General features: G+C 41.3%; 1 protein-coding gene across 1 annotated transcript in view; it reads left to right on the top strand.

The window, feature by feature from the left end:
* LOC122752646 (ankyrin repeat and fibronectin type-III domain-containing protein 1-like) overlaps positions 1–27,939 on the top strand; it is a 173,326-nt gene that overhangs the window by 140,724 nt on the left and 4,663 nt on the right. The window contains exons 12-15 of the mRNA XM_043999522.1: positions 306–472; positions 5,573–5,723; positions 7,568–7,736; positions 21,137–21,303. Coding sequence (XP_043855457.1) covers positions 306–472; positions 5,573–5,723; positions 7,568–7,736; positions 21,137–21,303 — 654 coding nt within the window. The remainder of the gene's footprint in view (positions 1–305; positions 473–5,572; positions 5,724–7,567; positions 7,737–21,136; positions 21,304–27,939) is intronic.

Here is a 27,939-nt window from a genome sequence, read left to right as displayed (position 1 = left end):
TCATCAATCAGTCCACATTTATTAAACACCTACTATGGGCCAGGCTAAAACTTAGCTTGTGGTTCACTAAAAACCCCAGATCTTTTTTTTTTTTTAATGAACTGAAACCTAGCTTTATTTTCCCCACCCTGTATCTGTTGACATTTTTAACCCAAATGTAAGACCCCACATGTCCCCAACAATGATGACAACAATCTTGATTTCTCAGCCAAATTGCATTAGTGAGCCAACCATTCTGTGACCAAGTCTCAGCAAAGAGAAAAATCTGAATATCCTTGTGAAACATTTTTTTTTCCTTCCCTCAGGACATCTTGTCCTACCAGAAAAGGAGCCAACAGCGTCTCCCTCCTGGATTATACCTTGGTTACCTGAAACTCTGCAGTTCTGTGGATCAGATCAAAGTCCTTGTCACCCAGAAATTACCCAACATTCTCTGCCACGTAAAGATCCGAGACAACAGCAACGTTTCCAAGTAAGTTATCTGGAGGGCAGTAGGGGGAGAGCAAGGTGTTTCTTCTGCCAAATCATTCATAGAATTCAATGATTAGCTGTTACTGACATGAAACATTTTCAGGAAATCTTCCCCAGGGCAACATTCAAGGTAGATCCTCCCTAGACAGCAATAGGGTAGATGCCCTGAAGCCCTTGAGAGGGTTACCTACAGTCACAGCCTTTTTCCAGGAAGGAGGAACAATAACAAGGACAGGAATCCTTTGGAAATACCCCAGGGAACTTGGCATTGAGGGCATTTGTCCCACCATTTTTGAAAAGCTTGCCCAGTTCTGGTGACATGAGCCAGCATTACAGCTAGTACCCAATTAAAATTATGGTAGTAACCTTCAGCAGCCCTTAGCAGGCCTAGACATTTGTCACAGGTCCTGTGACTTCAAATTCAGAGATCTTTCCACTATACTGTGATGCTCCCTGGTATTGAAAGCAAAAGGGAAAAAAAGGAAAATTGAATCATGCTCAATAGGAAAAAAAAAAAATGAGACAGTATGGTGAGCCAAAAAGTCCGGTTTCTACCCTCTATAAAGGAAGGCTTTGGGAGGAGTTCCATACTCCACCCTCCATCCCTCCAATCAGAAGGGAGAGAAGGCTAAGGGAGGTGGTGTCACTCAAGGCTTGAGTTAAGGCAGGATGAGGAGATTAGAGGTGATGAGCTTAACTGGGAGGGGCACCTTGTTCCATGGAGTTGAAACCAGGCAGAGCAGCAGATGCAGAATGGAGTGAGCCATAGGCAATTACATGGGCAATTAACTTTCTGTGGTCACATAGTTTATTCAACATAGCAAAACTGCAAGGACGCTTAAGCCTTCTCATCCTGCAGTATGTTACCCATTTGGTCCCTCAAAACTTTCTCCAGTAGCCTCCTTCCGGCATTCTCTCTTAGGGTGCTGGAAAAAAAATTCAGAAATACTCATTGCCCACCCCCTCCAGTATGTTAGGGGAAATATCGAGGGAAGGGGTTCCATGTTTAGGACCGACCTTCTGTCAGCTCTGCACACAGAGAGAAACAAAGCAAGAAGAATGATGACTCCTTGCCTTCTCACTGGCTTGACAGGAGTAGCAACAGTGGCCAATCTTGTCCCACTGTGGACAAATCCAGCACCCTTTCCTCCAGACCATTCTACTTCCCATCTGGTGTTCCCATTGTAGCAATGGTCTCAGGCTAGGTTCCATCACTGGTACATCCAGGGAATGATGACTGAAACAGTAATGAATGGTCACACTATCTGCTTGGTCTCCAGCAGTTCTCTACCTCTGTCTCTGCTTTCCATACCCAAAGAGAAAACCACATGATATGCCACAGCTGAAGCAAATGCTCCAGTCTAATAGTCAATCCCCTGATTTAGGGGCTGCCAGAACAGATAGCAATCAGCCACCATGGCTTTGCCTGGAAGCCCTCAGACACCACCTCATCCTTCTAATTCCCAGGATAGCCATCCAAAAAGGTTTCAGCTCTCAAAGGCATCCAATCCAGTCTATCTGCCATGTATAAGTGTCACCACCACTGTTCTCTTGAACACCTTCTTCCTGTCGAGAGTGTGCATTGAGTATAGTCATAAAAATGAAGGTAGAAAAACATGGTGATCTTCAGAAGCATGTTATTCTTTTCTCTGATTTCAAACTCCAGTGTCACAAGGCCTGGTGGCAAATAATAATTTGGGGGATAGAAGAGGATAACATGATAGAATGGATAAAGGCCTTGGAGCCAAGAAGATGTGAGTTCTAGTACTACTTCAAATATATACAGTCTGTGTGACCCTGGGCAAGTCACCTAACCTCCAACTGTCATAGTTAACTCTCTAAGACTGTAATTTGCCAATCTTAAATGGTTGAAAGGGTGCCAGTCTGCATTAGGTGAGGAAATTTGCTCAACTGGATATTCCCTACACCAATAAAATCACAGATTCAGTCCATCCACCCACCTTCCACCCTCCCCTACCCCATGTCCATCCCTAAGAGGGCATGGAAAGAGCACCAGTTTGATTTGGATTCATTCTTCAGATGTTGGTCCTGACACATTTTCCATATTCACTAGTCAGAGTTTGGTTTGCAAAAGCAACAAATGCCTATCATTGTCACAACAATTCTACCGTATCACCCAGCAATGATGGCTAGAGAACAGTCAATTGAGTACTTGGTGTGCTCAGGAAAACTAAATGTTTGGTGACAATTGCACCAATTTGGAGGGAGGGGTGGTGGAGAGACAAGTCTACATCTATGATGATATCAGCGTAGGGAATTCCATCCATCAATGGCGATTGGCAAACCATCTGTAGTACAGAGCACTAAGAGTTTTGGTGACTTGTCTATGGTCATACAGCTAATATGTGTCAGAGACAGGCCTGATATACAACACTTCCTCCCCCTGCCATATTCTTAGATTCTATTTTAGGTCCAAAACCAAATGATTTTGATCATTGTAACCTTTATCAATCAAATGCAGCTCATTTTCAGGTTCTTTAATTACCCATAGAAATCATGAATGTTCATTTTCTGAGAGTAATCAGAGGCTGAAGGCATTTGTGACATCTGACAGTAAACTTAAGGTGGGCATGCACCCAAATATAGTTTCATTATCATTTGGGTCCCCTTTCTCGCTGGAACAAAGGGTACGTTTTTCCTTTCCCCTGTAGAGCAATTGGAATAGCACAGTGACTATGAGAATAGGGACTTTTCAAAGGAGGTGGTTGGTGAAAAGAAAATGTGTTTTTTGATTAAAAGTGTATACCATAGGGGTGGCTAGGTGGCACAGTGGATAAAGCACCGGCCCTGGATTCAGGAGTACCTGAGTTCAAATCCGGCCTCAGACACTTGACACTTACTAGCTGTGTGACCCTGGGCAAGTCACTTAACACCCATTGCCCTGCAAAAAAAAAAAAAAAGTTTATACCATAATCAATTAGTCTCTCTCTCTCTGATCTGCAGATTAGTGGCCAGGCCATCATAACCCTTCATGAAGAATCCCCATGCAGGGATTACATACGGGTGGGAAATGTATCATTACCTCCTTTTTCTCTTTCCTCAGGTGGGGCAGGAGGAGGGTTTGACTTTTGGGATTTTAAGGACATCTTGACAGTCTCTGCAATACTGGAATAGGATAATGGGGGGTGAATGAGAGGGTTTGGAGGCTGTTAGAAATAGGGCTGCTCCCAAGACCCCTTTGATGGTCCTTTCCAAGCTTCTTTGAACAGAAACATTGGGGGGACAGCTCTTGGGATCCTAGATATAGACTTGGAAAGGATCTTAGAGATCATCGGGTCCTACTCCATTTTGTAGATGCCCAGAAGCCCAGAGAGATTAAATGATTCCCCCCTGGTCACATAGGTAGCAAGTGGCAAAGATAGAATTTGGGACTGGGTCCATTGACATCAAAACTAGCATGTTCCTCACACACCACCTCCCATGGGGCTGATGATCAGATGTGCTCCCCAGCAGCATGACCATTCTTTTACCATCTCTACCATGTGACCTTCATAGATATAATTTCATTGGGAGAAACTGCAAACCAAGCAGAATAGGGACAGTACATGCAGTTTGTTTGTCTGGTTTTCTTTTTTTCTTTATTTTTTCAAATGTTTATTAGCTCTCTCTCTCTTTTTTTTTTTTTTTTTTGGTGAGGCAATTGGGGTTAAGTGACTTGTCTAGGGTCACACAGCTAGTAATTGTTAAGTGTCTGAGGCTGGATTTGAAATTAGTTCCTCCTGAATCCAGGGCTGGTACTCTATCCACTACACCACCTAGCTGCCCCTATTAGCTCTCTTTAAAAAAAAAAATCTGCACAGCAAACAAATACTTGCTGACGTTGTCATTGAGTTGTTTCAGTCATGTCCAATTCTTTATGACCCCATTTGGGTTTGTCTTGTCAAGGATAGTGGAGTGGTTTGCCATTTCCTTCTGCAGCTCATTTTACAGATAAAGGAACTGAGGCAAATGGGGTTGTGACTTGCCCATGGTAGCATAGCTAATAAGTGCCTGAGGCCACATTTGAACTCAGGAAGATGAGTCTTCCCCACTTCAGAAACTGCACTCTATCCACTGCACCACACATAACGCATCAAATTAATTCCCACATTGGCCATGTCTAAAAGCGTATGTCTTATTCTGGATTTGAAGTCTATCACCTCTCTGACAGGAGGTGAGTGGCATGATTCAGTTTCAGTCTTCTGCACTCTTATTTTGTAATTGCATTCATCAGAGTTCTAAAGTATATCAGGATTGTTTTCCTCTATATTATTGTCATTATGTGAATTATTGCCCTGGTTCTGCTCACTTCACGCTGCCTCTGATCATAGAGGTCTTCCTAGTGTATAATTTGCAAAATGCACAAATGCATAATTTGTAAAGATTGGTTAGAACCGGGGAAGCTAGGTGGCTCAGTGAATAAAGCACCAGCCCTGGATTCAGGAGGACCTGAGTTCAAATCTGGCCTCAGACACTTTACACTTACCAGCTGTGTGACCCTGGGCAAGTCACTTAATCCTCATGGTCCCACCAAAAAACAACAACAACAAAAACAAAACAAACAGAACCAAGGCTGGTTGGGCCCCTGTTTTCCTCATGAAGTTGCCTGTTTGTGACTCTCCCTTTTCCCCCACTGGAATCATCTGGAAGGGAAAGGAACCCAGAAAAATCTCCAGGGTTCTAACGGGCATAGAGTTGATTTGCCTCAGCTGGCACCAGAGCTCCCTCTGATCTCCCAATCACTGATCTAACCACCAAATGCTCTGCCATCAAAGGTGGGGTTTTAGAGGTCTGGGAAGAGATGGTCAAGAAGATAATTCTGAAATCTTTCAGAGCCAAGAGCTGGGAATGTTCACACATATACACAAAACCTGCACCCTCCTAATTAGGACATTGGGTTTGGTGGTGAAGGCAGCCCGGATGAGGGGCATCTAGTCCGGGACTGTCTTTGGGTGGTAAACAGCTTGAGTTTCACTTTCACAGAGAACTTTTCACCACCGGCAATGGGCTATACCAGGTTCTGCACATGTGTTACTGTCGGTTCTCAGCTGAGTACCCAACTGTTGTTTTATTTCTCATTTTCACTTGACTCGCCGGACAGAGATGAGTGGGAATGGATCCAGAAGCTTTCTGTCCCTGAATCTACAGAGAGTATAGCTCCTACTCCTGAATGCCCCTCTCAGTCGTTCTTCTATGAGCTCCAGATGGCAGTGAGGGCCCTACTGAAACAGATCAATCTACCTCTACACCAGGTATTCTACTTTACAATACTGACCTCCTTTGCACAAAAAGCACGCTGGCAGTTGGATCAAAAGTCACAGGTGTTTGTATGCTGCCTTGGATAGCATGTCCTTGTTGTTAATGGGATATCTAAATGAATAGGTGTCTCCACATTCTGTTCCTTTCCCCCTCTCATTAACTCTTATACAACAACTCTTTCTCACCTTCCCCTCAAGGTCATCCAGTCCCTAATAGGACAGACTCAATCTAAAAAAAAAAAAAAGTTGTCCGACTTCTGTCCAAGTACACAGCCTTAATAGCACAGAAAAACCAAGGACTTGTTTTGGGATTCAGATGTGTTACTTCATAGCACATACATACACATATATATATGCATGTACATATACATGTACACATACACATAATCAAAAGCAAAGAGTCATAGAAAAGAATATTTGCATCAGAGTCAAGTACCACAAAGATATAAGATATGTGATATACCCCCCAGGTGAAGGATTGTAGGAAGTGTGTAAAGAAAAAGGAGGGGTAGCTTCCTATTTTAAGTAATTATTGCTGCCATTTGGGCACTAAGTTCTATATTTCTGTGCTAAAAAGTGTAAATGCTTTAGTGCCCTCTAAATTCAGTGTTGTCTAAATTTGACACCCTGGAATGAAACCCTAATCACCCCACTCTTTTAAAGGGTGGCTTTATTTGAAATGATAGGCCATGGGTTCTTACTTCAGATATAGTACTTGTTTTCAAAGAGTCTCTTGGTTCTGATCCAAAGTTCTATAACTTCTCATATTCAATCTCCTGAGTTAATGTCTTTAATATAAAGTTGACTTAGTTTTCCCTATGAAATGTCCTATATCTTCCCTAAAGACAAATCAAAAGGATTCAGCCTATGAGCAGAAAGACCTTGCCAATAGTGGGGAAAGCATGTGGGCGTGCCTTTATCTTTTAAAAGCTACCTTTAAAAAGCACCACATAATCAAACACCTGTTGGGACTGATCCACCTTGAAAGCAATGGGATGCACTGGTTAACTTTGAGAGAGCCCTTCTATCCCTGCCATAATCCAATGTTAAGTTGGAACTGCAAGGTCAACATAGCACTATCACCAGGAAGATGCAGAATGAAATCCATAACCAGTGCTTGACAGGACCATGATCACACATGGTACCTTGCTCATTGCGTACAATAAATGTGTGTTGAGTGGAAATATTTGCAGAATGGATAGATGGCTGACAGCAGAGTCATTTAGCAGACAGCTATATTATTCCAGTTGGAGCCACTCTTGGAATGAAGAACTAGTTCTTCTTAAGATCAATTCTATTAAAGTCAATTCTATTAAGTCAATTCTATTAAAGGATTTCTTTGGCTTAGCAGGTTCGAAGAGGCTCACATTTCATTGGTGACTCTCTTGGGCTGTATATACATGTTGGGAGAAGACTGCCTAACTGCATGCAACATTTTTTTTTAATGCTAGTAAAATTTTCTCAGACCTTGGCCAGAAACTGCATTCCCCCCCCCAACTAACCTAAATTGAAAGTAGTGGATTTTTAATTCAATCCATTTTTGCTGTTCGACGTCATTATATTCATCATTTCAAAAACCCCACAGAATTCAATCATTTTCTGCTTTTTTTATAACAAGCATAAATGTTGTTTTCGGCGTTTATGTGGAACATTACTGCCTCAAATCTTTATTTTATATAGCATTATTAAATGGGCTGAACCCTAATATTTATGTTGTATAAAAATTCCAAGCTTGAAGTCATGTAATTTTGTTAGATGTTTTATGCCGGGTTGGTGTTGTTTATGTAAGTGCCGTGTTGTAACTCTCCTATTTTTTCTCTGCGCGTGTCTCTCTACAGGCCAGGCACTTCCGTCTCTACACACAGGAGGTGTTGGAAATGGGTCACAATGTCTCCTTTCTTCTCCTGCTCCCTGCCTCAGACGACGTCTGTACGGCCCCAGGACAGAATAATCCTTACACCCCGCACTCAGGATTTCTTAACCTCCCTCTTCAAATGTTTGAACTTGGTACATACTAGCTTATTCCACCTAGAAATAGTAACCCAGCCCCCTTCGAATCGAATCACAAAGTGATATCTGTTCCCCCCTTGTCCCAGTGGAGGGCCAATAAATCACATGATAGCTTTGGCAACAGCCCTCCCTAGAACTGTGTACAAGTCAGTGAGAAAGCAAAACCTATGGTGTGTGCTGGAGGGGTAATTATTGAAGGCTTGCAAAGGCAGGCCAGAGAGGGGGAGTCCAGACAGAAAGTTCACAGTCACTGGGCTGCAGGCAGTCCCTGCTTTTCTTAAAAGGGAAAATACAAGAACCAATGTGGTCATGAAAAGAACTCCTCCCCAGCCCCCACCCCCAACACACACCACCAAAAAAAAAATGGAGTTTGCATCACTTTGCAGAAAATTTCTGCACTCCTGGATGGTCAATATTTTCACCTTCTCTTTTGTTTCTTTTTAAATGAAATTTGGATTTGAAAAACAGAATTCCGGTCGAGAAATCACTTCAGAAAATGAGGTCTCCCAATGACTAACAGGGTTCCTTGGGACGCAATATTGTTAGAAGGATGCCTGTTTCTGACAATTATGAGATCTTATCCTGGCTTTCTAAAATGAATAGCTAGGCCCCAGTTTCTATGTATTCATGAAGGCCCCTGTCACATACCGCCTCACCCAGCCCCCAAGCATAGGAATAGCAAGGCTTTGTCTATATTCCCAGGCTACATCTTTTTAGCCAAACCAGTAAGAGGCAATTAGCAAGAGAGTTCAGTCAGTTCAAGTGAATTGTATGATTTGTGAGTGGGTGAGTGAGATGGAGGTGGGAGGTCTCGACATTACTCCCCACTCCCCAGATTTAGAAGCAGATAACAGTAGTTGCCTATTGCCCAGGTCCAGGACTGTAGCACAAAGCTTGGAATATATTCTTGATTTTCCTAGCCGTCAACAGTAATAATTACAGCAACAACAACCACCAAAACAACAAAAGATTAGCAGTTACTATTTTCTAGAGAAGGTAAAGAATCCTTCCAGTACATGCATCAGCCTTCTTAATCAGAAGTGGGGGTCCCAGGTTGCCTGTTATGTGACACTACCTGGATGGCAGGTATTTCTCTTTTCTTGCACCTCCTCTGTGCCTTGTGACTAATAACATTTGCCATCTACTCCCAATAAGCCTCCATGTGAATGTCGCTATTTAATGAGCTCCCCAGCCAAGAGGCCTTGTTATTTTGAGGCAGAATAGCACCACTGTTCTGTACTGCAGTTTGGATGTGTCCTTCACCCTTCAGAAACAGGGCAAGACATCTCATGTAGAGGCCGGTGAGGATCCCACCACATATTGCAGTGCTAACCCTGGAAAGATAGTTCCTCTATCGGGAGAAAATGATAAGAGGAACTCCTGTATTTCTACTGAGCTTCCCAAATTCAGGACAACTACTCTGCAAATGGTAGGGAGGCCTCAGAATATAAGTTAAAGGGTTCAAGATCTGAAGGTGAAAGGCCTCAGTTTGAATCCTGTATGGTTAGGATTAGGGACAAAATTGAACTTGTGATTTCTTTGGTGTGTGGAACTCCCAAGTGAGGAAACTCTCCCTACTAGTGCAGATTGGCACCTTCTCTGCAAACTATAAGTCTTGGCTGGGGGGGGGGTACCTAGCACACTTGAGAGATTAAGTGACTTACTCAGGGTCACACAGCCTGTATGTGTCAAAAGTGGGACTTGAATCTGGATCTTCCTGATTTTGAGGTCAGTTGTCTATGAACTATGCCACTCTGCCCCTCGTGAGCTGTGTGACTTTGAGAAAATGTGTCCATCTGTTTGGGTCAACGTATACTTTGTCGTAAAATGGGAGATTTGGGCGACATGCACCCCTTCCCAGCTCCAATTCTTTTGTTTCCTATGGTTGATAATCATCCTTCTGGATAGAACAATGTTTACTGGTCAGTGTAGATGTCACCCTCCACTAGCAAGAATGGGAGTCAACCCTTCATGGTGGTGATAATCAGACCTCATGGATTTAGAATTAAAAGATTTAGCTAGTCTATCCAAACCCCACCCCCATTTCATGTCCCCAACCCTTCCCTGGCCTTGCCAGGATCCATGTCAAAAAGAAGCTGACAACTAGCAACATGGCCTTGTAGTCCATCATCTCCTTTTTCTTTTAGATTCTTGAACATTCCCAGTCTGAGTTCCTTTAGGCTTTATCTTATTTTTTAAAAGCTTAGACCAAGAGCTAACATTCCTTGTTGATTATGTTCTTTGTGTTACGGATCCCCTTGGTAGGCTGGTGAAACCTGGGGATCTCCTCAAAATAATATGCTTAAACGCATAAACTAAAATACCCAAAATTACATAGTAAATCAATTATATTGAAATATATTGGGGCAGCTAGGTGGCACAGTGGATAAAGCACCAGCCCTGGATTCAGGAGTACCTGAGTTCAAATCCGGCCTCAGACACTTGACACTAGCTGTGTGACCCTGGGCAAATCACTTAACCCTCATTGCCCCGCAAAAAGAAAGAAAGGAAGGAAGGAAGGAAGGAAGGAAGGAAGGAAGGAAGGAAGGAAGGAAGGAAGGAAGGAAGGAAGGAAGGAAGGAAGGAAGGAAGGAAGGAAGGAAGGAGGGAGGGAGGGAGGGAGGGAGGGAGGGAGGGAGGGAGGGAGGGAGGGAAGAAAGAAAGAAAGAAAGAAAGAAAGAAAGAAAGAAAGAAAGAAAGAAAGAAAGAAAGAAAGAAAGAAAGAAAGAAAGAAGGAAGGAAGGAAGGAAGGAAGGAAGGAAGGAAGGAAGGAAGGAAGGAAGGAAGGAAGAAAGAAAGAAAGAAAGAAAGAAAGAAAGAAAGAAAGAAAGAAAGAAAGAAAGAAAGAAAGAAAGAAAGAAAGAAAGAAAGAAAGAAAGAAAGAAAGAAAGAAAAGAAGGAAAGGAATAGAAAAGAAAAGAAAAGAAGAAATATACCTTTCTAAGTATTAGAAGAAAACAAGTTTGCAGGTCTCAGGTAAAGAACCTTTGATTTATACATATCACCTGAGTAAGCCTGCTAAATCCTTTAGAAGATGGAGTTGGACATACTGTAGCCAGCTGGGATATGACAAGATATTCCCAGGACAAGAGATATTTAGATATGAATGCAGAGGGATTCAAACTTCCTCTGGTCTGATGGTGGTCATGAGACCACTGATCAGTTATACTGTTTAATTTCTTTCTCAAACTTTCACTTACAGCAAAATCAGAGGTTCATAGATTTAAAGCTAGAAGACCTCAGAGGTCATCTAATCTTTTTTCAGAGGAAGAAACTAAGGCCTGTGGAGATCAAGTGATTTGCCCAAGATCAAATAGACCGGAAGGCGCACTGGAGAAATTTGAACCCAGGTCCTCTGACTTTAGAGGCACAAGGCACAAACTTTAACAAACAGGGTGCTTAGCCTGTGGGCCTAGAGCTCTGGATCCTCCTTCTGCCAGCCTCCCAAAGCCCACCACCCAGCTACCCCATCTATATCATCACTGCAACACCAGCTTCGAGTTGTTTTCCCGGAACTGAAGCTAGTTTAGCGTTGATTTAAGCACACTCTCTCAGCTGCTTTATCCTCATGCATGAATAGAATGGTTGTGGCCCAGTTAGTAAAAGTGTATTTGGGAGGCTGGTGTCATGACTCAGGTTTGCTAAAGGGCTCAGTCAGCCAGCCTTTGTTCCCTGGCCACAGATCATGCCCTTAACTTTGATCAACCTGTGAGTATATAATTGTCCCATTTGTTAGCTTTCTCTGGGGATTGAGGGCACATATTCTAACTAGCAAACAATTAAGAAATTGACTAGTATATTGCTCATTATATTTGAGTGTCAAGAGTAGTATTGAAAGCACAGGCTTTTTCCAGGTAAGCAAGACTCTTCCAAAAGGCATTTTATTACAGTTCCCTCTTCATTTAATTAATCATCAGTCTTGAAAACATCTCTAAACATGATAAGCCCACAGTAATACCTTATAGAGGAACCCCTATGGAATTGTTCTGTGTATATGTATATGTGTGTGTGCTTGTGCATAAGCCTGCATGTGTTTTTGTTGAGAGGGGAGGATAATGCATCTTTAAAGCACAGTAACTGATATGTAGTAATCATAATCACTTAATAAATGCTTGCAGACTGATTGACTAAAGAGGGTGCTAACGATTCATTAGCTGTTGGTGGCTGAGATTTTTGTTTGTTTGTTTTTTTAAAGGGCCCTCTTTCTGCCTCTTGAATATAGTTTCACAGTAAGCAATGGGAACATGTGCTAAGTATTTCTGAGAAATGAGGGTGGATTGTAGGGAAAGCAGCCCAAAGTGAGGAAACTCTAGCCATTAACAACATGGGAAATTTAATGGATTTTTTAAAAGGTGTAAATCATTGAAAAATGTCCATTGTTGTCATATAATAAGAAGTTTCCCTCTATTTCAATTTGACTGGTATCAGTCATCCATGTCCTCACAAAAGAATAGATTTGGCAGACATCATATTCTCGTTATTAGTTTAGTGAATCACTGATAGCCTGCTTCTCAGGCACAGAAATGGTTCTTTTGTGCGGATTCCAACCTGAAGTGGATTTTATTAGAATAGGATTATCATGAAGCTTATTGGGTAAAGATTGAGTAGAACATCAAATCTACAGAGAACATTCCTCCACAAGTTTACTTAGGGGAAAGGAAGTAAATTTCTGATAGAGATTCTGTCATGGACCATCAATCAATACATTTATGAATAAAATCAAGTTATGGAAAATTCCACATTAGCCATTAAAATTAATTTCCATTCATATATCTTGATAAACACAAAACAACCTTGGATAGGATAGAACTTCTCCTCCACTAAGAAGTTGTGTGTGCCTAGGGGCTCACATGAGGAACCAACCAATTCTTGACTTTGGGCAAGTCATTTAATCTCCCTGGGCCTCAGTTTCCTTGTTTGTAAAGTGAGAAGGTTATAGTAGGTGGTTTCTAAGGCCCATTCCAGCTCCAGATCTATGATCTTAGCATTTTCTAGAAGCAGAAGGAATGAGAAAACTCTATCTAGTGGTCTGGCATCCTGAGGGATCACTATTACTATTTTGAGAAGTTTGTTTCATCCTTACTTTGGGATAGTAACAACTGACAGCAGACCAATGGTAAAGAAAGTTGATTGGTATTTTGATTTCACTAGCTGTGCAATCCAGGCCAAAAGACCTAAAGGAAGGACATCCAGGTTAATTTTTTCTAAGAAAAAAAGATGTTTTGCTTTTCAGACTTTTCTGCTGGTTTATATGGAGTGATACATACTGAGTTAGATACAATTATAATAATAATTATTATTTTTGTTGTTGTTATAGTTTGCATTTATACAGTGCTCTAAGGTTTGAAAAGCATTTTACAAATGTTGTGTCATTTGATCCTTATAACAACACCAGGGAGAAGGTTAAATACAGTGTTGCATCTCAGCCCTCATCCTCATCTATTGGCAGGAAAGCAGAGGCCATTTGCAAATATCTAGGACATGGGGTTGAGACCCAGATGGTATCATAGGAAGTAGTCATCATCTTGGCTAGAATCTATAAGAAATCAGACAATCAATCTGATGGAAAATCAGTCAACAGACTTAGAAGAGATGGAATACTTCCAGCCTCTCCTTTCATTCGTACTTTATTTAGGTTGCTGATACTGTTCCATAGTACTAAAAAGAATCAATATAACCAGGTTCTCTTTGGAGTCGACATCCAGTTTCAAATTTCAGCTCTGTCATTTATTTCTACCCTTACCTTAGCCAATTCATTAAACTTCTGAAGAATTCAGTTTCATCTTGTGCTCTGTAAAAAGAGTTGTGTGGACCCTTCCAGTTCTAAACCTATGTTACTATGGTGCAGACTAAGGTCTAAGTTTTCACCTCCATCAACCCCATGAGGGATGGACATCCTCTCCTCCCATTGTAGAGTTGTGTCTAGATCCTCAGGAAACCAGGGAATCTTGGAATTGGAAGTGGCCTCAAGAGGTCATCTCCTTCATTTCCCCCACCGCCATCCCAGGTAGGTCTACATTCAAACCACATCTAATGTCACTCTAATCTGGGGCCCTTCAAGAAGAATGTTCTACTAATCCTCCTCCCTCCTCTTTCTATGTTTCAACTACCTTCTCCTGCTGTTCTATCTTATAGCCAACTTAAGCAATATGGTATATTGAAAAGAAAGTAAGGAGACACAGGATTTTAGTCCTGACTCTGCCACTAACTTCCTATGAACAATCCCCAGGCAAGTTACTTCCTTTCTCTAGGTCTTGAATTCCTCCTTTGTAAAATTCAGGAATTTGACTGGATAATACAGAGATCCCTTCCATATCTAATACTGAGGTAGCAATTTAGGGTGTAAAAGAGGTCCTGGGCTCAAATCCTGACTGCCTCTTACTGACAATGTAATGTTGGGCAAATAATTTAATTTCTCTGAGCCCTGACTTCCTCAACTGTAAAATGTAGTCAAATGTAGAAAATTTCCAATTTTCAAATTTCAAAGTAGAAATATTTTAGAGGTCTAATTCCATGAATTTATGAATCTACAAATTCCTGTTCCAATGACCCATTTGATTCTTAAATCTGTAATCATAAGGAAAGAGGGGACCATAGTGAGGGTGAACCCCATGGGGATTAATTTTATTTAACAAATCATGTGGCATAGAGGTGATTAGATTATTGTGGTATGATCCCAGCATGTCAATAAATGTCTGTTATTCACATTTTTTAATTAAAAGTTTCCAGTAGCTCCATTCCACCTACACACACACAAACACACACACACTACAGCTACCACTATTATATCATCATTAAACCACCCCAAAAAAGTTACTTTAACATTTATTAAGTAATATTAAAGACTCTACTTAAAAATGAGATCCATCTTTGCAAACCATCATAACTTACTTGTGGAAATGGATACAGATGGCAAGGCTGCTGGGAGATAACCCCTTCCTCAAAGTCTCCTGTAGCATTAGCCACAATAGAAGAAAGTTGTGGATTTCCTGGTCTTGGGGTTTACTTTTTTTCTGGAGGTGATATGTGAATTATTTCAATTAGAATTTCATTTTCTATGTTAATTAGTTCTAGGCAATTCTTTTTTCTGGGGGGGGGGCAGGGCAATGAGGGTTAAGTGACTTGCCCAGGGTCACACAGCTAGTAAGTGTCAAGTGTCTGAGGCCAGATTTCAACTCAGGTTCTCCTGAATCCAGGGCCGGTGCTTTATCCACTTCACCACCTAGATGCCCCTAGGCAATTCTTTATTATTTCCTTATAGTCTTAAGGATTTGTTGTTGTTGTTGTTGTTCTGTCACATTCTTCCAGGATACCTATGGTCTTTAGGTTGTCTCTATGTATCCTGTCTTTGAGATTTATATGTTTTGTTTCCAGAGTGAGCGTATTTCCTCTTAGGGTTTATTTCTTCTCTTCTTCTAAGTTATCCTTCACTTCTGTTTATTTTCACTTCTAATCTATTGACCTCTATTTTGTTTCCTCAGTGAGGTATGACATTGCAGATTCAAGCTTTTCTATTTTGTTCATTATTTTTGTTGGGCAGAACACAAGTTCTGCTCTCATCATTCTCATTTCTCTTTTAAACCACTCAGGAATCACATATTGTGGTTCTATGTTTTTCTAAAATTCCACAGGGTTCTCTGTCTCGTTAAGGATTGGGTCATTTTCTTTTATTCTGCAATATTTATTCATAGATCTCTGTATTTGTTTACCAGATCTGGAGGCCATATTTCCTTCTGTTGTTACTGTTTTCCCTTTTGATTTATCTGTTTATGTTTATGATTTTTGAGATTTCTTCTTCCTGAAATCTTTGGTCCTTTCAGTCTTCCCCCTCCTTATTTTCTTTATTACTTACATCCTGACTCCATCCTCTCTGATTGTGGTTTCCTTGGAGACTGAATCTCAAAGCATCTTAGGCTCCTCCCACACTGACAATTCACCATTCAATAGCCTAGGTCTCAGTCCCCAACTGACTTTTGAGTCAGAACTGACCCCAGCTGGATACTGTGCTCTTTCCCTCAGACTTTGTAGAATACTACACAGAACTTACACACATATAGTGTCCTGTGCTGGTGATCTGTCTGCTCCCCCTGTTCCTCAATTCTCTTGCCTTGCACTGACAATTCAAAGTCAGTTTTCTCTGGCACTAGTAGTTCAAAGCTTTGCAGCACTGGTGCTTTCAGGTTGCAGCTCTGGCAGGCTTTTGCTCCTGAATGGGCTGTGGCCTAGCAAATGGTCAAAGCCCGAGCAAATATCCTCAGCTTGGAGCCAGGGTTTCCATGGCCATAGAAAGAGGGAAGTGGGGACTGGGGTGTAGGAGTGGGTTTTCATGTAAACCTGTCATGGGGCAGCTCAATGGTGAAGAGGATAAAACACTGGTCCTGGATTCAGGAGGACCTGAGTTCAAATCCAGCTTCAGATACTTGACACTTACTAGCTGTGTGACCCTGGGCAAGTCACTTAACCCTCATTGTCCAGCCAAAACAAAACAAAAACAAAAACAACAAAAAAAACTCTGTGCCATGTCCCTGGGTCCATGAGAGTAACCTTGTTTGTTGGTAGTATGGGAGGTAGGGAAGGGTTGCTGAGTGAGCTTAGGGTCAGTGAGCATAGGTTCCTGGGTTTGAGGTTTTTTTAACCTTGCTCTGTATTCTGGGAGTCCTAGACTATGGAAACAACTGAAGTTGCCTTATTTTGGGTACCTAATTTCCATTTTGGAAAGATTTGAAAGGCCATGAGGTACAAAGAAAATGTCTAATCCTCTTATTCCTTATGTGGCACAGTAGTCTAGTGTCTCTTTTTTAAAGGGTTTATGTCAACTTTTTTCTTCTATTCTAAGTCATTATCGTAGAAATTTGGGATGAAAAGCTAGAAGGTACCTTAGAGATTACCTGGATCCACCTCCTCATGTTAGAGAAGTGAGGCCCAGAGGGGTGAAGGCACTGGCCTAAGGTTGTTCAGTCAGTAAGAAGCAGGGCCAGAATTTAAATCCAGGTCTTCTGACTCCAAATCCAGGCCTCTTTTCATTATATACTTTTTTCTCTGCTTTTCTTTCTTTTCTTTCCTTCCCTTTTTTCTAAAAGAGACAGAGATGACAGAAAGGGATGAGGGAGGGAGAGATTGGATGAGAGAGTAGAGAGGGACAGAGAGAGAGAGAGAGAGAGAGAGAGAGAGAGAGAGAGAGAGAGAGAGAGAGAGAGAGAGGAGAGACAGACAGACAGAGAGAGACAGAGAGAGAAAGAGACAGAGAGAGAGAGTGGAGAGAGACAGACAGACAGACAGACAGAGACAGAGAGAGAAAGAGACAGAGAGAGAGTGGAGCGAGAGAAAGACAGACAGAGAAAGAGACAGAGAGAGAGAGAGAGTGGAGAGAGAGACAGACAGACAGACAGAGAGAGATGGTTAGTTTTAAATTTTGGTTTGGCTTAGAAAGAGTGGCTCTAAGACATTTCACTCTCTCCTGCCAAAAGACGACATCTGTTAAGTGCTAACAGGACATAATCCCTACTTTGAAAAGCATGAGGTCAGATTTATGGGGCTGTTTAGGGACAAAAGAAAACTAGAATGTCGCAGAAACTTCTAGGGCTCATATTCTGTAACCCTACAGTAAGTCCCAGAAATTCTCACAACCCAGAAAGACCCTTCAGATTAAGAATAATCTAAGAGTAGCACAAGATAAAGTGGAGTAAAAGGGGTCCTTTGAAGCAAAGATCTAAGTGGCCTTGGCTTTGGGTTAAGAGTTAGTATTCTGTCACCTCTGCAAAGGAAACAGGGCTCATTCATTCTATCCATTGGTGGACTCTTTGGGCTCTTTCACTAGACAGTACATTAGATAGGTTGTCCACTGTCTCAGGTCATTAACTATGAAAACAGTGGCCTATTCCTAAGGAAGAACTAAATGGCTTCTGAAACTAGCAAGGCCTAGTGAACAGAGATTGGTTCTCAGAATCAAGAAACCTGGATAAAAGACAGATATACTGCCTGTGGGATCCCAGACAAGTCACTTAGCCTCTCACTGGTCCCAAGGAACTCTCTAAGCCAGATCTACATTCATGCTACCTAATAATAATAATAATAGTAATAGTAATAATGACATAGAGTATACTCAATCATTCAACAAGTATTTATTAATCACCTGCTGTGTGCAAAGATAAGAGCATACATTTTATCAAGAAAAAAACATATTCATATATAGGTATAAATACAATGTGCCCAAAATAAATGTAAGAAAAAATTAGAGGGGGGAAGCTCTGGCAGTTGGACAAACTAAGAAAGACTTCTTTAGAAGGTAAAGCTTAAGATGCATCTTGAAAGAAAGTAGGGATTATAAGAGGGAGAGGGGAGGAAAAATTGCATTTCAGGCATAGAGGACAGCTATGAGCGGCAACAAGAGATGGAGTAAGAAACATCATGAAGGCCAACTTGGTTGGATCTTAGCATTTGTGAAGGGGAGTAACGTGTAATAAACCTGGAAAGGTAGGAGCCAGGCTGTGAAGGACTTTAAATGCCAAACACAGGAGTTTTTATTGGGCCTTTGAAATAACAGGGAGCCACAGCAGGTTAATTATTGAGTAGGACAGTGTTGTGGTAAGACCTGAGATTTAGAAAAATCACTCCATCAGCTATATGGAAGAAGGTAGATTGGAGAGGGGAGAAACTTGAGGCAGAAAGACCAGTTAGGAAAGTGTCACAATTGTTCAGATAAAAGGTTAGGAAGGCCTGAAGTCATGTAATGGTTGCAAAAATGGAGAGATAGGGACAGACATGAGGGTCATCTTCATCCAGGTCCAGCGGGCACTTGATGCTAGAGTAGAGAAGCTTGCTTTATGCCCGCTGAAGGAGGGGAGCTTGGTTACTTCCAAGGGTCTGTTCCCAAGTATCCAGGCCTCAGGTTCAGGAACAGAGACTTAAAACGCAGGTCCCTCTTGTTAACCAAACTGACCATTAACAGAACAGGAGGTAGATGCTCCCTTTGGTCCCCCTCACCAAAGAAACCGAGAAACAAATATAAAAAAGGCTGCAAAGGGCTGCCTAACTGGCCATGCCCATCTGGAATCCAGAGCACAGACAACAGTACAGGGATCTGCTGAGGGAGCAAATGAGGTTTCAGGAAAATGTGACTCCATGTTGCACAATGCCCAGGATTAGACAAAGAACGACCCTCGACAGACTCAGAGCAGTCATGTCACCCCTTCGGAGGAGACACTGATGGGGTAAGCTTCAAGGTGTGGCCAGTCAGGGCAGTTCAAGTAAGCAACCAGGACTTGGCTTGTTCATCAGAAGCTGGTCAGTAGGTGTGGAATGTGGTCTGGGGCCAGCTACCCTTCCATGGATCAGGGTGGGGCTACCTCCTCGAAGCAGGCCGGGCATATCCCCATGATGCCAAGGACTCAGGCCACAGCTGATCCCTCCCCACTCTCCCCATCCCCATACCCCGGGCCTCCACTGCCCTCAGGGGAAGAGGCCCAACCTTGGCATGCCCCACTTGGAACTCAATTTCCATTAACTTCCAAAGAAGCTAAATGTATTCGGGGCTGGGGGATAAGTGTGTGAGGGGGCAGGGCAGTGTTGAGGACTGAAAGAAAAACCAGTTCCAGTCATGACAGGCTCCTTTAGAGAAAGAGATACTCAGGTTTTCAAAGATGGGTGATAGGGAGTCCAGAAGAATAATCTCTCCTACTTTTGTTTCAGTATTTCTAGTCCTGGCTAAAATCTCAACATTCTGTGAAAGTCAAACTCAAAAATCAAACCCAGGTTTCAAGTTTTCTGCTGTGCTTTTTTTTTCCCTTTTAAAGTAATAAGCAAACTTATTTTTCTAATTTGATGAATGTGAAATATCAATAAATCAACAAGTAGTTATTTTGTACTTTCTATGTGCCAATCACTGTGCTGGGCAGTGAGGGTACAACTAGAAAAAACAAAACAATCTCTCATCTCTATAGATATAAAGTCAATGTACCTATAGATGAATATGTAGACTTAGACTGTGTAGATATAATCATACATGGATATGGATGGAAGTGAGAAAAATGGAGAGAGAGGTAGAGAGAGAGAAAAGGAGAGAAAGAAGGAAGGAGAGAAAGAAGAAGGTAGGAGAGAGAGAAGAGAGAAAGAAAGGAAGAAAGAAAGAAAGAGGAAGAAAGAAAGAAATTGAAATAGGGACAAAGAGAGGATGAGGATAGGGATGGGGATGGGGATGAATCTGGAGACAAAAATACGAATGTATGTATGATGACTAATGTGGAAATATGATTAACATGATTATACATGTATAGCCTATATCGGATTGCTTGCTGTCTTGGGGAGAGGGGAGGTATAGGAGGGAGGGAGAAAAATTTGGAACTCAAAATCTTACAGAAATGAATGTTGAAAATATCCTTACATGTAATTGGGAGGGGGGGGGGAAGAAATACTTTTTAAGTTAAAAAAAATAGGAATGTATGTATGAGGCAACATAGCATACTGGATAAGGAGCTGGACTTAGAGTCAGGAAGACCTGTGTTCCAGTCCTGCCTTTTATATATACTGGTTTTATGACCATGGGCAAGAAACTTAACTTTTCAGTGCCCTGGGCACTGAAAAGAACATTTTCTGATTTGCATTGATAGAGTGATATTCTATGGGGCAGTCCAGTGGTGTAATGGATATAGTGCTTGGCCTAGAATCAGGAAGACCTGACTTCAAATTTAGCCTTAGATGCTTACTAGCTGTGTGACCCTGGGCAAGTCACTTAACCTCTATTTTCTTTAGTTTCCTTATCTATGAGATGGGGATATTATTAGTACATTTTCCCCAGGGCTCTTGCAATGATCAAATGAGATAAGAATTGTAAAGCCCCTAGCACAATACCTGGCACATAGTAAGCAGTATATAAGTGTTGATTATTATTATTATTAATAATATTTCCTTACCAGGAGTTTCCTACACCAATGAATGTCAGTTCCAAATCTCCCCCACAAAACAGACAGACAGACAGACAAATGTATATGTTCATATATATATATATATACACATATATATATATATATATACACATACACATACATACATACATACACATATACATATGTATATCTGTGTATACATACATATATATGTATACACATATATATATATATCCTTCACAAGGGAAAAGTCCATATAAACCCTGGCTTTAGCCCACACCATTTCTCTGTGTCTTACCCAGGGCTGGGTAAAAAACCTTAAAAGGAAAAACTGTCTGACTGAAGCCAGACAACTGGCCCCTTAAGAGCACATTTATAATTTATTTATGGCTTAATATTTTCCACTGATCGGATTAATAAATCATGTTTTCATTCAACTTGTTTTCTCCAAGGTATGAATTTCTCTATTTTGATACCAGATCTTAACATGTTTTGTTTTGCTTGTCCATTTTCCAGTTCATTTTTGTAGCTACAGGGAGAAATTTATTAGTCTGTATTGCCGCCTTTCTGCTGTCGCAGAGCTCGATTCTCTGAACACCCAGCAATCCCTGCGGGAAGCGATCTCAGACAGTGAAGTAGCAGCAGCCAAGCAAAGACACCAGCAAGTCTTAGATTATGTGCAGGTAACCGTGGGCTCCTGTTGAGGTGACGGAGAGGAAGTGAGGGGTGGGAGATGAGAAACCAACGGACATCCCAACATATTTCTCCTCCACTAGAGAAATGGGGGCAGCCTGATGGAGTGGAAGGAAGACTGAATTTGGTATCCCCAGTAACTACCTGGGCATCCTTGGACAAATCACATTTCTTGGACCTGTATTTCCTCATCAGTTGAGTGGGGAGGGAGGGAGGCTAAGTGACCATTAGTCCCCTTCTGGTTCTAAATCTATGCATCCTTCTCCCTTATATGCCCATCAGCCATTTCTATTGAACCTCTCTTGAGGGTTTAATGATTTTCTAATTTACGGTTATTTTGTATATGTCTTTATCCCCTCCTTGCCCCCAAACCACATTGGAATACAAATTCATTAAGGAAAAGGTCTCTGTGTGTGTGTTAATCATTTTATCACTAGTGAAGAATGACTTGATGGATAGGGTGCTTAGCAACAGAAAGACTTGAGTTCAAGTCTTCCTTCTGATTCTTACTACCTGGGTAATTCTGGCAAAGTCACTTAACTTCCATGCGTTTCAAGCAATTCCCTACAACTTATCTACCAAGTCATAAACAAGTTGCATCTGCTTTGGTGGCTGGAACACCCCCAGGCTAAAAAAGATCACATATCCTTATATTGTACACATATTCCCAGTATCTAACATCCTATACTCAGTAAATGCCTGATAAATAAATGTTGAATTGAAAAGAGGTATTATACCCTTGGAAAAAATATAGAATATTGTTCATATATTCAAAGAATATGCTTGTACTTTCAACATATTTCCTATTCCATTTGAGGGAAGCACAATGCCCAGGGCAGAACAAACAAAACAAAAGAGTCCTATCAGTTTCCATGAAAATCTATAGCTCAGTCAGAATTACATAGAGAGCCCTTTCTGCCATAGCCATAGGCAACAGTACCTTCTCAACTTCAAGTAAAAATGAACAAGATAAAGACAAGTAGAAGAATCTTGCTCTTACCTGTTCATTCCTAGGGATGAGTAACATAATTTATTTTTCATTGGCAGCTTTCTGTGGAAAAAAGAACAAGAGAATGAGTGATAGGTTGATCTCAGAGAAGTTGAGCTCAGAAAAAAAGAAAAAGAAATAGAAATAGAAAGAACAATAGAAAGAGAATGTGATGGTGGCAGCTTCTGTTAAGTCAACTAGTTTGAGGGGAAGTATTCTATATGCTGGTCTTCTTTTAGGGATATCTGGAGTTTTTACGTATTGTGGACCCTATTACAGCATTGGCATTAGTCAAGAAATCTGCTCTTTGGCCAAAGAATGAGGTAATTCCCATAGTTCTGGGACTTGCTTCTTACTGACCTAAAAGTGTCATATGATAAAATACAAGCAATACACAGGCAACGGGAGCTCATGGAAGAAGCACTACTCACTAAGCTGCCTCTGATCCAGCTCTGCCACTAAGCCCTGCAAGACTAGTCAAGTTAAAGAAGAAAGGACAGAAGCATTTATTAAGTGCCTACCATGAACCAAGTGCTATGCTAAGTGCTTTATTAGAGGAAGTTAGGTGCTGTAGTAGATAAAAGTGCTGGGCCTGCAGTCAGAGAGACCTAAGTTCAAATCCAGTCTCAGACACTTACTAGCCATGTGACCTCAGTCAAATCATTTAACCTCTGCCTGCCTCAGTTTCCTCATCTGTAAAATGGGGCTAATAACAGCACCTACTTCCCAGGGTTCTTATGAAGATCAAATGAGATAAAATTTGTAAATGCGCATCACCTGAAACATAGTAGGTGCTATATATGTGTTTCTTTCCTCCTTACAAATTGTCTCTGTCTCTGTGTCTCTTTCCCCCTTTTCCTGCTTCCTGCAAACACACCTGAACCTCTCCCAACTCTTAAAAACTTTTTCTTGACCCTGTAATCCCTTCATTGTTTCATCTCTCTTTTCCTTTCATATCTAAAATCTCAGAAGGAAAAAAGGTCATCTGTACTTTCTCAGAATTTATCCTTCTTCACCTTCTTACTGCCTTTGAAATGGCCCACTGCTTCCTACTTCTGCACTCTTCTTCCTAGCTTTCCTAATGCTACTCCACTGCCTGTCTGACCAGTCCTTCTCAGTCTACTTTGCAGGCTCTTCACCCTTCTCCTGTCCCCTAAAAGAAGTGATATCTCAAGGTTCTGTCCTGGGTCCTCTCATTTCCCTCTGCCTTTGGGATCCAGATGATCTCAGTAGTTCCCATGGATTGAGCTGTCATTTCTAGGGGGATGACTCCCAGATCTACATATTCAGCCCTCATCTCTCTGCTGGGCTTTAATTCCAACTGTCTGCTAGGTATCACCACCTGAATGGCCTGTAGGTAATTTAAACCCAACATCCCCAAAATGAAACTCATCATGCTTTCTCTTGAAATTCCCCTTCCTCCAGATTTCCTTTGTTTGGTTAAAGGCACAATCATCCTTAAAGTCACCCATATTCACAATGTTCTAACTATCCTTAACACCTCACTTTCCTTAACCTCTATTATCTAAACAGTTGTCAAGTCTTGTCAAAACTCCTTCTATAGCATTTCTCACAAGCATTTGAATGTGTTGTTGCCACTGATGCAGCTACCCAAGTCCACACCATCTTTTCTGGGCAGGGCTACTGCAATAGTCTACTAATTGGTCTTACTGCTTCCAGTCTCTCCCCTTAGAGAGGCAAAATAATCTTCCTGGAGCAGAAATCTGACCATGTCACTCCCCTCCTCAGGAATACTCAGCAGCTCCTCATTGCCTCTCTGTTAAATATAAAAACCCTCTGTTTAACATTTAAGGCCTCACACAACCTGATTTGAGTATACCTTCCCAGGTTTATTTCACATGCCATTCCCCATCTCTAGCTCCCATCTCTTTGAATAGGCTGTATAACTTCCCTCAACTGTACCTTTTAGAATTCCTAGCTTCCTTCAAGGACTAGCTCAAATGACATTTCCTACTATTCTTCCATCATTAGTGCTTTCTTACCCCTTTTGAAATTATTTTTTTTTACTTTTCTGGGTACATATCACATAATATCCCCATCCCCTAGAGGAATAGCATTTGTCAAATTGAATTAACAGAAAGGAATCTCTAAGGTCCCTTCCCTCTCTTGTTTTCCATTCTTCCAAAATGGCTCTAAATATGTTTAGGACAGTGCCTCACTGATTATTCTAGACTCTGTTCCTATTTTACATAAGCCACTCTGCCCATAACTCAAAATGATATCTACCTTTATATAGCACTTTAAGATATGCCAAGGGCTTTACACAGATTCTCTCATTTGCTCATGATAAGCCTAGGAGGTAAATGCTATCACTTACCTCCATTTTATAGATGAAGAAACTGAGGTTGAGAGAGGTTAAGTGATTGCCCAAAATTGAAAAGCCAACAAATATCTAAGATAAGATTTGAACTCAGGTCTACATGATTCCATGTCCATGTCCAGGTCCAGGTCCCTATCTATTTCTTCATGGATCTATATGTTTCTCTACTCAGATGAAACTTCTTCTATTTGTCTAGGTCCCAAATGAGTGTTCTGGCTCGGTTCCTGATTTCCAATATGCCCCTTACACCTGTCTTTCCTCCATTCTCCACCACATGTTTCTTTCTATCCCTCCACTCTTCCCACAGTCAAGCCAATCAACCCAGGCAGCTGTAAGAAGGCAGAACAGGTTGGGAATTCATCTGAGCTCCAACCTGTTTCATTTTCCCCTTGCAGGGAATTTGAAACACCCCCATTCTATACCATGGCCTCCCCCACCAGGATACCCTTCCTCCAGTCAGCCAAGATGAAAGGACATAAATGCCCTGGAAAGAAGCCAGTTCCCAAAGGGTTAAAAACCCATCTTTTCCGGCCAAAGAGAAGTCAGACTCTCTCCCAGATTCCCCAGGCACCAGGGAGTCCTCCCACTCCTGCTGGTGTGGGATCATTTCAGCCCCAAATTTCTCTTTTTTCCCCCAGAAAGAAACCTTGGGTATTGGGTTAGGATTATTTTGATCAGGCCTTTCCTTCACCCGCATTTTTTTCACCCCTCTCCAAATGAAAACCAGCTGCAGCCACTCACCTATTGGTGCACACGTCTCAGCCCACCGCATACTGCAACCTTCAGAGGTGACCACAAGCCACGAGAGCATTTGTATGATTCCAGATCTAAGACAGTGTTGAAGTTACTACACAAACCAAACATTGTAGAGAGCAATGGAGTCTATGTAAATAAGGTTATGAAGAGAAGCCAGCAGTCACAGCCAAAAAGGAGGGGAATGGGGGCAGTGTAGAAAATCACAGATAAGGTCTGCGGACTCTCCAAACAGCCCACCCAGAGCAGAAATCGTCAGGCCTCGAGCTTGGCATATTCCGGAGCTGCTGAAGCTGAGATGGCAATTAGGATATAATTTATATACTGTAATGCTTCAAATGCTCCTAAGCTGTATTAGAAACACAGCTCATTTAATATGACCAATCTATCATCCCCATGGGCACCTTGTAACCGGGTTGTGAGAAAGCTGATCACCCTTATGTTTTAATAAAAATAATATCTCACCTATGTACAGTGGTGGGAATGGGGGGCGGGGAGGGCATTAATTTAAGAGTTGAAAACTCATTTTTTTTAAGGCAGGGTGAAAAGAAATGGGTCCTGAGCATTGTAACAAATAGATCCATGAAGCTTACAGGTTGAGTTTTTTCAGTTGTTGGTTTTGTTTTTTTTTTTTTAATGTGTCAGCAAGTCTTTAGGAGTTGAATTTGGACCTTTAAGTCCAGAAAGGATTATGTTGTCAGGTACCTTTAGATCAACAGTAGAAGGCAAAATGGGTGAAAATTGGGCATCTTTTAAAACTACTTAGCAAAGTCCCATTAAAGTCAACCTTAGGACCACAGATGTCTAACCGAGAAGGCTCTTTGAGATCATTGGGTCTAGAGTCCATGAACTTGATTTTTATGTAGATAGATAAATAAATAATAGATAGATACATATAGATAAATAGATAGATGATAGAAAAATAGATAGATAGAGATAGGGAGATAATAGATTTCAATATAATTGATCCTTCACAACCCTATGTATTTTATTCCATGCATTTTAAAACATTTTTCTGAGAAAGCATCCATAGGCTTCACCACATTGCCAAAGGGGTATATGACACCCACCCCCCAAAAAACAGTTTAAGAACCCTTATCTAGTACATCCTTCCCATTTTATAGAGAAGACAAGTTGAGGCTCAAAGAGGCCTTGCATGTGTCCCTTGATGAACTCCCTAGGCCTATCTCCCTGTACCTACCTTTTTGAAGTTCCTGCAACTGAAAGATAGGTACCATCTTGGTTCAAGATCTCCAAACCCAACCTTGTGGATAGACCTACCCAACCTAGGGGAATTGCAGTTTTAGCAAACCAGAAGATTCAACCACCCTACTAGAAAATCATGGACTAGAAATCAAAGATAGGAATGTTTATTTTAACAAGCATTTAATCAGTGCATTTATTAAGCACATACTTTGTCCAAGGTATTGTGTTAGCTGCCAGAAGTACAAAGATACAACTTTAAAAGTACCTACCCTCAAAGAGCTTCCATTCTACTTAGGAAATGGGAGGAGGGAGTAAGCATGGCACCAGGTTCTCTTGGCTTCCTGTGTCTATCCTTATAAAACACCAGCTGCTAGAGTAGTTGCTAATTCTCTGACTTCCCTTAGTACTTGATCTACTGGTTTTAGCAACAGCATAATTTTCTGTTTCCTTGAAGATTTTTGTGTCTACGAGTCAAAGAATGATACATTTACTGGTAAATGGAGTCTTAAAGAGTATCCATTCCATATCACTCATTTAACAGATAAGGAAACTGAATCAGAGAGAGGTTAAGTGATTTGCCAAAAGTAACATAAGTAGCAAGAGTCAAAGCTGGGATTCAGACCTACTCACCTGGTTCCGAATGTGGGCTTCTTTCCACCACACCACCTCCAATGCTCTGGATGTTTATTAAGGGTAGATGTGGAGAAAAGCATGAAACACTAAGGAGCTTTTGAAAATAAAATGTAACATTTCCTATTTCCTTACCTTCAGACTTGAAGCCTGTATCTGGAGTCAGAGATCCAGAATTTAAATCCCTTATTTGATGTTGATGACCTGTAAGACAAGTCATTGAACTTAGACAAGTAATTAACTTCCTTGGGCTTTAGTTTTGTCATCTTTTAAATGGACTATCAGGGGTTCCTCATCTGAGATCCATGAACTTTTTTTTAATTTAATTTAATTTCTTTATTTTGGGATGGGGCAATGAGGGTTAAGTGACTTGCCCAGGGTCACACATCTAGACAGTGTCAAGGGTCTGAGGCTGGATTTGAACTCAGGTCCTCCTGAATCCAGGGCCGGTGCTTTATCCACTGTGCCATCTAGTTGCCCCCCATGAACTTTTTTTTTAATTATTAATTGTATTCCAGTATTATTGACTTCCTTTGTGATCCCATATATCTTATTTTAGACATTTAATAAATATTCTGAGAAGGGATCCATAGGTTTCACCAGACCGCCAAAGGTGGTGGCCTTAGGACACAAAAAAAAAGATTAAGGAACCATGGACTAGATAACTGCTAAATCCACTTCCAACCCCAGACCTGTGATTGTATAATT

The sequence above is a fragment of the Dromiciops gliroides genome, chromosome 4, assembly GCF_019393635.1.
Source record: "Dromiciops gliroides isolate mDroGli1 chromosome 4, mDroGli1.pri, whole genome shotgun sequence".
NCBI classification, from domain to species: domain Eukaryota; kingdom Metazoa; phylum Chordata; class Mammalia; order Microbiotheria; family Microbiotheriidae; genus Dromiciops; species Dromiciops gliroides.
This window is presented reverse-complemented; position numbering and strand designations above follow the sequence as displayed.